Below are 13,476 nucleotides of genomic sequence, written 5' to 3' on the forward strand. Positions count from 1 at the left end.
GCGTGTTTGAGATCACCCAGGTGGACGCAATGCTGCACAGATCACCTGGTGTGTGACGGATGTTTTTGCTTTTGCTCCAACATCACCTGTCAATCATCACAAAAATATCAGGAGAAAGGGGCGGGAGCAGCAAGGCCCCAACCTACGTGAACACAGCTGGAAATGTAATACTGCACTGACTTGAAAGCCGCCAATAGACTACAAAACAATGCATGGTGGGAAATGTGTCCTGACGGTTTTTGTAGTTGAATGATCCATTAAAATTATTTAAAATACCAATTGATTAAAAAAAGGCTACATACATCACACAACATTAAAATAATTATAAAGATATAATAACAGATCACACTAAGGGGGAGAGGCATATTAAAACTAAATTGAATGTTAAGGACAACTCCAACTTCCTGTTCTCCTTCAGCATCGCTGCAGCTTCGCCTTCACCCCCCCTCGGCCTGGTCTCGCTAACGATCCAGGCGAGATGCTGGTTCCTCCCAAACACGTCTATTGTTGCATTTTCCACACATATTTTTAGTGTTTCTACATGTTGTTACTTGCACGTGTTTAATGTTAGAACCCGTTAGCTGCCACACATGTAGGTGTGGGACATTTATTCTCCACAGCGACCCACCTCCTGCAGGAGTGGAGAGAACTGTTTGGTCAGGGTTGATGATACACCGCCGCGCGCCTAACCGTAACCATAACCTCAAACCTCCTCCGGGTCCATGCGACCCAGAGAAAAGCTCAGCACGGACTGCATGTATTTAGAAAATAACGAGCGAATAAACACGTTCTTAAAAGGGAAGTAAGAAACTCCTTCTTGTGGTGCGGGGAGGGGGCTGTCAGGTGTCCTGCCTTAAATGTTCCTCTGCTTTCAAGCCCGGTCAATGTCACGCCCCCAAGAGTCATATACCCCCCTGTGATTGGTTGGTTCATCAGCTCCACGCACAACAAATAAAAAGCATCAGTCATACAAACTGGCGGGACGCATTAACATTAAACATCCATATTACGGTGGGGGCCGCAAGTTTGAGACCCCTGATTTAAAGTATGGATGAGAGTTACTTTTTGAAAGGACAGCTGTTCTGAAAAACGGTCATTTTTGTGAACAGGTTGAGGTTTGGCTGGAGTGTCTTACCTCCTTGCTGGGACTTCAAATAGTCCTTGAGAGCATTTACAGAAGCTTCCCTCACCAAGGCAGTCAGGTCAGCTCCTCTGCATCATACAGAGAGAAGGGACACAGACATGTTTGTTTCTAAAGCCTAACAGCCTAAAGTCTCCCTGTGTTGCAAACAGGGAGACACAAAAACAGAAAGGGGCCGAGGCTTTTCATGGGTGAGCAGGCAGAAACTGATTGACTGAATTGATAGAAAGAAAACGTCAGGTTTCCGTTTTTACATCAGATCCACAAGAAGTTGGTGGAGTCACTACATATGCGGAAGCAGGTAACCGGGGGAGGCATGAAGCGACTTCACTTACGAGAAGCTGCTGCAGCGCTCATCTGATGCAATTTCTTCAAGATGGACATCTGGGCCTAGCTGAGGCCTGGTTCCTCCCTAAAACAAATCAATAAAAAACATTCAAAGTCTGTTTGTCATATTTTTGAATGAAAATAGGAGCATTTTCCAAAGCAGGATATAGTGTTTCTCAACAATGATACTGTAATGCTTTATTTGGCACCTCTAATCTTTGCCAAATACTTTTAACCCAGTTCTGTGATTTTTTTTAAAATAAATTAGATTGGCCCCAATATTATAGTGTGAACGTTATACAGCATTCACACTCTTTATTGTGTGTGTCAATGCTGTGGAGCATTCACACACACATAGTGTTTCTGTTTTTCTTCTGTATACTATTTGGACCTTCCTGGCTCATCAACCCCTTCACCTGTTCAACTCATTCGATTATCAAAACCTTCAACTCCTTCAGGAGATGGATGCTCCAAAGTTCTTCCACTTTTTAAACTGTTCACCTAACTACCGCTTTTTAAAAACTCCATTGAAAACGGCTGATAGAATCTTCACATGCCCCTTTTTTTAACTAAAACCTCTCAGCTCTACAAAATGAAAAAGGTCAAGAAGGCGTTCAACTACAGAAACCATTCAACTTTTAAACTATTCAGCAGACTTTGGGCTCTTGAAATTCTATTTTCACTTTCAGAAGTCTTTCATTTGTAGGGCATTAATAAAAAATATTTTTTTAATATAACAGAACTGAATCCATTGTGTATTATCAGCTCTTTGGACCATTACAGAGCCGATGTTACAGCAAAAACTGCAACCTGTGTCACATGTGCTGAGACCCCCCGCCCCCTTCCCTCGTCAGAGCGCTGCAGCTTTAATGTAAATGACATATAATGACAATAATCCATAACGTTATGTTTTCAGGCTGTTTTTTTTTGGTTATGATTTCATCTAAAATGTAATCACGCAGAATTAGGAAATCTCTCTAAATTTGTTTGAATTTGAGTTTACACTTAGATGACAATAAAGACGTGTTTATACATTTTCATCGTTCATCTTTATACTTTTATGCAATTTAATTTTTTCAATTCCGAAAATAGTTCAAAATGTAAAACGCAAAAGCTTTTTGTGTGTAAAATAGTTACAATCTTGTGTTTGTTCAGTCAAACTGATCAGTTTAGTGGTGCGTTTTATTCTTGTTCTCCTTTAAAACGTTGCTTTAATTTTCAGTATAATTTGTAATATATATGGCTTTTTTTGTTATCTGAAAATAAACTTGTTTCATCATGTTCCTTTACTGTTATGTTTAAAGTATGATAGAAAATAAATATTTAAATCTAAACAACCGGCTGATGATTACATATTTCTCTTTTGAGCAAAAGAGCATTCAAGTTTCACAATTATAGTAGTATGATTATATATTGTTATCGCCAGAAATGTAAAAAATTATATTTATCTATTTATCAGTAGAACCTTTGGTCTAAAGAAATAATCTTTTTCTTTCAGCTTTTCTCTTCAGGGCTCTCTCTTCATCTATTCCCTGTCTTCTGCATCCTCTCCTCTAACACCATCTACCTTCATGTCTTCATCCACATCCTGCATCCACAAACATCCTCCTTGGTCTTCCTCTAGACTGCCTGGCAGCTCTAGACTCAGCATCCTTCTACCAATAGATTCACTGTCTCTCTCATGGACATGTCTAAACCATCTCAGTCTGGCCTTTCTGACTTTATCTTCAAAACCTCCAGCATGTGCTGTTCCTCTGATGTACTTATTCCTATCCATCCTGGTCCCTCCAAAGGAGAACCTCAGCATCTTCATCTCTGCTACCTCCAGCTCTGCTTTCTGTCTGTGCTACTATCTCTAGGCCAACAACATGGCTGCTCTCACCACAGCTTTCTACACCTTTCCTTTCATTTGAAATGAAACTCTTCTATCAGTAGGCCAACAGTAGTTCAGTTTCCACTGGCACCCTGTATGTGAACAGCAGCGATGGCGATAGTTATTAACCTTCATTCCTCTCCTTTTCAGGGCAAGCCTCCACCTCTTTAGCTTCTCCTCCACCTGTTCCCTGCTCTCACTACAAATCCCAATGTCCAGCATGGATATCATAGGTCGGATTCGTATTTCTGGTTTGGCAAAGATTTTACGTTGGATGCCCTTCCTGACACAACCCTCTGTATTTAACCAGGCTTGGGACCGGAACAATAAGACCCTGGTTTGAGCCCCCTTGTGGCTATAGCGGGGCAAAAAAGTGAGTAATGAGCTCAAACAATGTTCAGCTAAAATGATCAAGAAAATGTATAAAGCGACTAATTTCACATGAGGACAAGAGGAGTCTAGGCTCAACTGGTGTTTGAATATGCTTCAAATACGTGATGTGGTGAAATAATCAATGCTCTTATAACAACCAATGAGCCCTAAGTTTTTGTTAATGGATGTGCAATAGTGATTGCTGAAATGATGAAGATAAAACATGGCTGATTCAAATCAATAAGCTACCAATTTTCTTTAATAATAACAAATGAATTTTATTTATATGGCGCCTTTCTAGACACCCAAGGTCACCTTATAGATAGAAAACAATAAAATACAATTAAAAGAAAGACACATTAGTTAAAAACAAAACAAAACAATAGAATCATAAAATTGATTAGGGTGGGTGTGCTTATCTGAAGAGGGGGGTTTTCAGATTTTTAGCGTGATTTTTAGAGTGAGTTCATGTTCCGCAGACCTGAAGGAAGTGAGTTCCAGAGCTGGGGGGCAGAGCGGCTGAAAACTCTGCCCCCCATAGTGACGAGCTGAGCGGAGGGTGTAACGAGCTGGAGTGAGGAGGATGACGGGTGGGAATGGCAACATGGATAAGATCAGACAGATGTGGGGGGGCGAAGTTAAGGAGCGCTTTGAAGGTCAAAATAAGGATTTGATAATTAATCTGGAGAGGCACTGGTAGCCAGTGAAGCTTCTGTAGGACAGGTGTGATATGCAGAGGGGAGGGGGTTTGTGTTCTGATCAGGGCAGCAGAGTTTTGGAGCAGTTGTAGTTTGTGAATAGTTTTGTAAGGGAGTCCAGATAAAAAGGGAGTTGCAGTAGTCCAGACGAGAGGTGATGAGACTGTGGACTAGAATGGCTGTGGAGTGAGGACTGAGAGAGGGGCGGAGACGGCGGATGTTTCTAAGGTGGAAATAGGTCCGGATGATGTTATTGTTGTGGGCAGTAAAGGAGAGAGTGACGTCGAGGATGACACCCAGACTCTTAACCTGTGGGGAGGGAAGGATGGAACAGTTATCGAAGGAAATGGAGAAGTTAGGGAGTTTATTCAGGGTGGTCTTTGTTCCTACAATGAGGAGTTCAGTTTTGTTGCTATTTAATTTAATGAAGTTTGCAGTGAACCAGGACTTTATTTCAAGAAGGCATTTGGAGAGGGAGGCGTGTGGAAGAGTGGAGTCAGGCTTGGAGGAGAGGTAGAGCTGGGTATCATCTGCATAGCAGTAAAAGTGGATGTTGTGTTTACGGAAGATATAACCAAGGGGGAGAAGGTAAATGATGAATAACAGGGGCCCTAGGACAGAGCCTTGGGGCACACCTGAGGAAATTGGAACTGTGGGAGAGGTGAATGACTTTAATAGTATGAATTGCCTGATAGGACTGGAACCAGCTGAGGGGTAGGTCAGTGATGCCAATGGTTGAAAGTCTTTCCAGAAGGATGTGGTGAGAGATTGTATCAAAGGCAGCAGTCAGACCGAGTAGAAGGAGGATGGAGGCTAAACTAGAGTCAGCGGCGAGTAGAAGGTCGTCAGTAATTTTAAGGAGGGCTGTTTCTGTACTGTGAAATTGACGGAAGCCAGACTGGAGTTGTTCATATCAATTGTTTTTTATAAAAAAATATTGTAAGAGAGGTGGGGGTGGAGTTGAGAGGTGAAAGTTTTTTCAAGGATTTTTGCAATGAGTGGAACATTAGAGATTGGGCGGTAGTTATTGAGATTGGTGGGATCAGAACTTGTTTTATTCAGTATGGGGGTGACAGCTGCGGTTTTGAGAACAGGACGAACAGTTCCAGTCGTAAGGGAGGCGGGAATGATGCTAGTAATGAGGGGGGATAAAGAGGAGAGAGTAGCCTTGACCAGAGCAGTGGGAATTGGGTCAAGTTGGCAGGAGGTGGTTTTGGATTTGTAAATGAGTTCAGTGATTTGCTCAACTCATGGTAGAATAAATGATGAGAATAGATGATGTGGGGAGAGAACAGCTGGTGCCATTACATTTTGACTTGAGTTGGATTGAAGTTGTTGGTGAATGTCGTGGATTTTTGAAGAGAAGTAAGACGCTAGGATGTTACAGAAATCAGAGGAGTACAAATGAGGAGGAAGTGAATTTTGGCAGGTTGTTGTACGTGAGAGGATAGAAAATAGGACCTTTGAGTTGCCATTAGCGGAATTTATCAAACCGGAAAAATATTAGTTTTGGTCTTGGAGATGGAGTCTTTGTAATGAATGTTATGGTTACAATACATGTCTTTATGAATAGAGAGCCCAGTTTTCTTGTAGAGTCGTTCTAGTTGACGACCTTTAGATTTGAGTTTTCTGAGGTTAGGAGTAAACCAGGGTGCAGAGACGTTGAACGAGATAGACCTTGTTTTGAGTGGGGCGAGAATGTCTAGAAAATTATGGAGGTTATAATTGTAGAGGGAGATCAGTTCCTCGGGAGGGGAAGCACTATCAGGACTGGGCAGGCTATGGATGAGTGAGGATAAATGGTCCAGGTTATTGTCCGTAATTTTGCGGAATCTTATGGTGCGTGGAAGATTAGATTTAGAAACAGAGAGGTTGGCATGAAAAGATAACAGCATATGATCAGAATACGGGAGGGGGTCTGGTATGAAGGTAAAAATATGTCAAAAAGAACGCACTTGTGAATTTGATTTAAGAACTTGTAATATAGAATGTGAATACTTGTGCATCAAAAATCAGCATCTGTGTGTAAAAATCTTCTGCTGTGAACTGACAAATTTCCAATTGCATGTGTTCATTTAGAGTTACAACTTCAAATCTGTGATTCCAACCGCTCAAATGTGCTTCTGCGTGTGCTCCAATCTGCTGCCGCAAATCACAGGTGCGCTCCAACTGCGCTCTGAATTCTGACACATTCCTTGCGAGAAACTTGTGTCAAAACTGATCTGTGTCCGAAAATGGAACTAGGGGGTGAGGGAGGGTAAGAGGAGGCGGAGTCAACCAATCAGAGTGCAGGATTCGGAGAACTTGGTAAAGTTAGAAAGAGCTTCACAGATTCACACTTCCTGCTTCAATAACTCTTCTGATAAATGTTCAAATGTGTCAGCAATTCTCTCAATCATTTTGTATGAACACAGAGAGTGAACTAAAAATGTATTTCTACAGAAAAACCTAGTTTTTTTCTGCATTTTAATGAGAAATGATCTCTTTGTGCTTTAAATGCAGACATGCAGCTAGACGGCTGCGAACTACGACGGAGTTTTAGGGCCACGGTGAGGGAAAAAAATTCTGGCCAACGTGGCGAGATTAAAGTCGTCATGTCGACTTTAATCTCGCCATGACGAGAAAAAACTCGACACAAAGTTTCGAGAAAAAACTCGTCTTGTCGAGATAAAAGTCGAAATAACGTTTCGAGATTTAAGTCGCAATGTTGTGCGCGAGAGAAAAAAAACTCGTAAATTTAAGAGATTTTTGTGGAAGTGAGCATCAGAGCAGCAGGTGAACGCCGTGCAGCAGCAGGGCAGACCGACTAAACTTTGTTGAACAGGTGAGCTGAATGTTTATTGATAACGTTCCAAATGTCTGGAAGCTCATTTGTTTGATTTACAAGTTATTAAAGTTTTATTTATTGATGGTTGGTTTGCAGGATCTCTGCAGCCCGATGATGAAGCCATCGGGTGTCCCTGCAGCTGTTTGCTTGAATCCTTTCTTCCTCCACCAAAGACCAGATCTCTATGTTTGTGTGACGCTTCCGTCTGAGGAGGAGAAGCACTTTTTGCCTTTTTCAACGTTGTAATGCTAATATAACAGACTATTTTCATTCATCTTTGTTTTTTAATGATCAAACGGGTAGCTTCATCTGCAGGAGGGGGCGTATGTAACACTGTTTACTTCCGCATTGGTGTTCGGATCTGATGACAGGTTCATGACGTAATGTGACAGATGAACTTCAGGTTACGTGAATGAAAAGGAGAATAAAGGCTGCAGCGGTCCTCTACACCCAAACGTGTCTCTGAGCTCCTTATTTTACAAATGAAAGTCCGCTTTACTGACACCGAACCCCAGAAAGACGGCTCCACTGACAATAATCTGATTTTGAGTCGCCAGAAGGTTCAGAATCTCTTTGTTTTAAACCTATAATCCGGAAATAAAGCTTCAAAAAAGGCTCCACGTATTTCATCTTCAAGCGATGCTCCGATAAACAGACAACTTCGGGGTTTTCTCCTTGTTAATCTGTGACTTTTTTCCTGTAAATTTACGAGTTTTTATCTCCTAATAAAATTTTTTTTTTGGTGGCCATAAAAATCTGTCGTAAACTCTTAAATACAAAGCCACTAGCTCACTAACATTAGCCATAACACTGAATACTCCTGAAAGACTCAGCTTCACTGCTCTCGCGCAACATTGCGACTTTAATCTCGTCATGTTGGCCAGAATTTTTTTTCCTCACCGTGGCCCTTAAACTCCGTCGTAGCGAACGGACAGGATCAGCAGGAAGATGATCTTCTTTGTTGTAGCAGGACAACAGGGCCAGGGCTATTGAGCAGCTTTATTATAAATCATATGGATAAACATTTGACATAAAATATTAGATTAGATAAACGCGTTCTCCGCGACGTTCCAGGCGACGGCACGGCGGGCGCGGCTGTAGCGGACTCAATCCCCTAACATTATCATTCTGGGTGAAAGAGTGGAAAGGTGAGTTAAAAGAGCAGAAAAGTCAACAATAACATTTTTGACTGATTTTGGGAGTTTGTAAAATGCAGCAACAATAGTTGGAACAGGGCCAGAGAGTTGACATACACTTGCCTCAAAAGTCTCATAAAAAGGGACAGTCACAGGCGTTATCCTCCAACTCTCGCGATAGATCATCGCGAGCCCCCCTCCGCGGTTGCGCGATGTAAACAAACCCCGGAGGGGTAGCATCATTCAGTGAGGTGAAGTCATTTGGCTGCTGCCAAGTCTCTGCTAGGCAAATAAAATCCAACTTGTGGTCGAGTAGGAGATCTTGGCTGAGATGACCCTTGCTCGTGAGAGAGCGGATGTTCAGAAGTCCAAAGTTGACGGAGAGTTTGGCAGCCGCATCGTTAGGTGACCAAGGTAGACGGGCCAGGAAGTTTTGATTAGCACGACGACCAAAGTTTCTCGACGGACGGCGACTGACGGACCAAAATGACTTGGAGCCGCGGGGAATTTTCTGATGGTAATCAAGTAGCACTCGATTTTGTTACTTAAAAATAAATCTCCACTGAATCTGATCAGAACTGCATAATGAAATCTATGAAATGAAATACCTCAGTAGGTGTGGGATTATAGAAGATCGCTTCTTCCCACTCCTTTTAAAGCAATAAATCAAAAATCTAACTCTTCTAATAAATAACTATGTGATTTGAGCATTATAATTTCTGCTTTACTGACCAAGATTTAATACAGTTACCTTAGTGATGGCAAGCAGAATAGCACAGCGATCTGCTGGACCCGGCAGACCCACATAGAGCGTTTTGTCGAGCCGGCCCGGCCTCAGAACAGCAGGGTCAATAATATCTGAAGAATGGAGGCATTACACAGAGTCTGGCTTCATGTTCATAGATCGGACTGGTAGCATAGAACATCGACAGATCTAGAAAACGGTTCTCTTCTAAACTGAAACTGAGCAAATAATATCCACATGATCACAAACCACATGCTTCAGGTTGGAAACAATCAACACCTTTCAGGACTCTGACAGCTTAAGCCTCCTCATACCTGGTCTGTTTGTAGCAGCCATAATGAAGACCTGTCGGCGGGTCTCCAGCCCGTCCATCTCTGTCAGCAGCTGGTTGACAACCCGGATACTGGCTCCTGACTGAACACAGATGCAGCAAGTCAGAATTAAACAGCAGTGCTTTTGACAGGTCAGTCTGCTACAGAACCATCTTCTGTTGCAGAGCTGGACAGGGGGCTTCACTTTTTAAAAGGGAGTTTTAGCATACAACATGAGGTTGAGCCAAATGTAAGAATGTGCTGACACAAGATGCTGGAGAGACAGCAAGCGCTGGAAACAGCTCCAACCTACTTCTAGTGGCTCACCTGACCCACGGGACCGTGACTTGTAAGACAGCTCAGTATATCATTGCAATGTTTTAATTTGACTTTTCTTATGCATAAAGACATATATGGTGGTAGGTTGGTGCCTGTGTTCGGCAGCGGAGCCGCCACCATTGTGTGAATGGGTCTGTGACTGTAAAGCGCTTTGGGCCTTGTAGGTAGAAAAGCACTATATAAGTAAATGCCATTTCCCATTTACATAAATGCAAAGCCACAATAGTAATCAGCAAGACACGAAAGAAAAAAATATTTAAAAAAACAGCAAACAGTCAGAACAGAACCAAAATAAACCCCTCCCCTCCTCCTCCCATTCTCAGTTACTGCCAGCCCTCTTTGGGGGGGTTCCCGCACACTGGCACCACATGAAGAGCTTGAAGCTGGGCTATGTTCGACATGGTAATGCACCCCGGTTGTCATTAAATTCTTTAAAAATCAGACAATGTGACTTTCTGGATTTTTGGTGTGGAGGATCTCTTTGTTAATGTAGTTGGGTAGTTGTAAATATCTGTAAAAATCATTTTTTCCCAAGTTATGATTATCCGTAAGTGTTTGGAATTCTTTTATTATTCCCTTGTCAAAAAAAGAGTGATGTGTCTTCAACCCTTGCACTGTCCAGTTGCAAAATCTAGTGTCTAACTGATTGGTCTTGAAATCATGGTCATATGTGCACTATCTCACAATTTTTAAGTTGTTGTGTAGTCTGTATTCCTCCTTTATTTGGGACCAGACTTTCAACTTTTCTTAGGTTTTCCCGTATCTCTTTGTTTCCCATGAGCACTTGTAGGGGGGGTCTGAAACTACCATATTTTCACGACCATAAGGTGTTGTAAAGTTTCTCCAAAACGTACGTACGTTGTGCCTTATGGTGCGGTGCGCCTAATGTGTTGTTGCGTGACTTTGGAAAAGAGGATGTAGGAGAGGACAGCATGAGAATGGTAAGGAGGGAAGTGTGGACGTGAAAAATGATCAGAGAACAGCTGGGAGAAGTGTTTCTACAGTCCCCATTGGACTGAAGGCAGTAACGCTTGCAGAGGAAATGAAAATTGAATATTTTCATGGAGGTTCATCTTGGTGCTTTCATTTTATGAAACTGTACCATCTTTACATCCGGGCAAGGTCTACGGTTGCACAGCAACTCCCAGCGGATTACAACAAAAAGCTGTCCATCTTCCGCTCCTACTGCAGTGAAAAGATTGCTGACAAACAGATCCAGCCCAGCCACATCACTAACATGGACGAGGTGCCGTCGAATGGCGGACACAGTTTTCCTAAGACTGGGAGGCAGCGGGGGGCGAGTTACGCCACAAGTCATGAATGGATTGTAAAAGCTTGGAATAACGTGTCTGTTTGCACCGTTCTTTGAATTTTCACAAAAACCGTCATCATTCATGGCATGGCAACGAGACGGACTCTGACAATGACCAAAGGGAACCTGGAGTGTTTGACAAAAATTTAGCTCAGCTGTTCATTTCAGATACAGAAGATGAGGACTTTGATGGATTTTTGGATGCTGATTAATGACTGAAAAAATTAAAAAAGAAATCTTAACCAACTCAGTTTTTTGCTCCCGCTGCCTTTTTATAAAAACACAATAGGATGCATGTTTTAGCGGTGTGTTTTAACATGCCCGCGCCTTAAAACCCGGTGTGCCTTTTGTATGTGTTAAATACAGAAAAAGCACCCAAAAATGAAACTTTGCCCTATAATCCAGTGCAGCCTATGCTCGTGAAAATACGGTAAAAGGAATTCAATGTCTTTCCAACAGACATAGTAATTTGGATTACAATGAGTTATTAGGGGTTTGAGTTGTGTGGAATAAAAGTAATCTGTTAGTTTAGGGACTGCCATCCCTCCTCTTTCATTGGAAAGCTGTAAGGTTTTAAATCTAATTCGTGGCTATTTGCAGCCAGATGACAGCCAGATGAATCTTGATAAGATTTTGTCCCATTGTAAAAACTGTTGTTTGGTAAGTTCAGCAGGAAAGGCTTGAAACAGAAACAGGAATCTCAGTAGTAGGTTCATTTTCACTGCTTCAGTTCTTTGTGAAATACATTTTTATCCACTTTACAAAGCGTTATTAAAGACCTCTAGGCCCCCTGACCTTCTCTGGACTGCTATTCCTTTTTTATGTCAGGGGTTTGGAGGCCTCTTTAACTTCAACTATAAACAGATTTCAGCCCCCACCTGCAGGATTGGAGGTGTCTGAAGGGCTGAATTTAACACTGTCGCTTGCTGTCAAACCCCAGTTTTCTCCACAGTCCACTCTGCACAGCGTCAATCTCTGAATTTGTTTCATAGAAAAAAACATGATGGGTTGGCATCATCATGCTGGACAGTCAACACCAAACTAACCTCATGGCCTGACCGCCGTGGACATAGAGCGTCAATCTCATCAAAGAAGATCACACATGGAGCAGAGTTACGTCCTCTCTGGAAGACCTGCCTGACGGCACGCTCGCTCTCCCCCACATACTGCAGGCGCACACATATACAAAAGATTAGATAAGATTCTCTTTATTAATCACACAATGGGGAAATTCAACTATCGAAACATCTCCAGGATCAAACATCAAGGTGCACCGAATAAAAATGTAAATTGTGCAAAAAAAGTTAGAAGAATTTTAAAAATCCTAAACATTTATAGTTAAACGATACATACATTAAAAAATATCCCCACCTGAAAACCAGCAGGGCAGTGAATGTAATGCCAACAATAAATCATTACTGCATGAGTTGTAGAGCAACAGCGTTTGGAATGAAAGACCTGCACTATTGTATAAGTTCTCACCATATTGAGAAGCTCTGGACCTTTCACAGAGATGAAGTTGAGGCCAGACTCGTTGGCCACTGCCTGCCAGGAGAAAGGGAACAATGAGACAGACTGCAGTCATCTTCAAAGAGACAGACTGCAGTCTAAGCATTCTCAGTACCGTAATTTCTGGACTATAGGGCGCACCTGATTATGAGCCGCACTCATTACATTTTTAAAGGATAAATCATTATGTACATACATAAGCTGCACCTGTCTCTAAGCCGCATGTGCCCACAATGAAACATGTTGTAGAATGAGGATGTGTATGTGCTGAAACCGGGTGTCGGGTGTGTAAGAAAGAGGGGAGAGCGGTGCAGCGCAAGAGGGAGCGCTCTCACTCAGTCTCCTTCCTCTTACACATGCAGCACGCTGACACACATACTCATTCTACAACACCTATATAGTTAGTTCATTAGTTAGATAGTTGTTACTGTTATTTGTTAATAAAGAATACTGCATTATAATTACCACTTGTACCGGTATTCATTTGCGACTCAGCTGCTGGGGGATTTTGTGTTGGGGGAGCGGGGGCGGACCGCGACACCGCAACTCCTGCTGCTTTATCCCCGGGGTGATCAAAAATCTCACACCGTCACAGCTCTATTCCAAACAGTGCCTGTGACACGGCAGTAACACGGCAGCAATATGGTAGTGACAGCACTAACAGGGCTGGTTAAAAAAACATACAGGTAAAAGTCACTGAGAGCAGCAGTAACTGTGCACTGAAACCATGGAAGTCTTCCTCCTCAGTGTAGGATTGGAATTGCGTCAGATATTCTTCATCACACTCTCTCTCAGTGTCTCCTTCGTTGTCACTGTCAGTGTCACTCTGAGGTAAATTCTCTCCTGAGATCTCGCTGTCCTCTCCGTCACGCAGCAGACCGGCTTT

The 13,476-nt window shown here is 42.4% G+C and overlaps 1 protein-coding gene across 5 annotated transcripts in view; it reads right to left on the reverse strand.

Moving 5' to 3' along the window:
- The window catches only part of nvl (nuclear VCP-like), a 62,490-nt gene that overhangs the window by 1,797 nt on the left and 47,217 nt on the right, over positions 1-13,476 (reverse strand). For all 5 annotated transcript variants that reach the window (XM_023963694.1, XM_023963691.1, XM_023963693.1 and 2 more), the window contains 6 exons: positions 12,564-12,626; positions 12,128-12,247; positions 9,434-9,533; positions 9,126-9,232; positions 1,477-1,553; positions 1,136-1,212 (listed from right to left, as the gene is read on the reverse strand). In XM_023963694.1, the coding sequence (XP_023819462.1) occupies positions 1,136-1,212; positions 1,477-1,553; positions 9,126-9,232; positions 9,434-9,533; positions 12,128-12,247; positions 12,564-12,626 (544 nt within the window). The remainder of the gene's footprint in view (positions 1-1,135; positions 1,213-1,476; positions 1,554-9,125; positions 9,233-9,433; positions 9,534-12,127; positions 12,248-12,563; positions 12,627-13,476) is intronic.

Source organism: Oryzias latipes, chromosome 15 (assembly GCF_002234675.1).
Source record: "Oryzias latipes chromosome 15, ASM223467v1".
NCBI lineage: Eukaryota > Metazoa > Chordata > Actinopteri > Beloniformes > Adrianichthyidae > Oryzias > Oryzias latipes.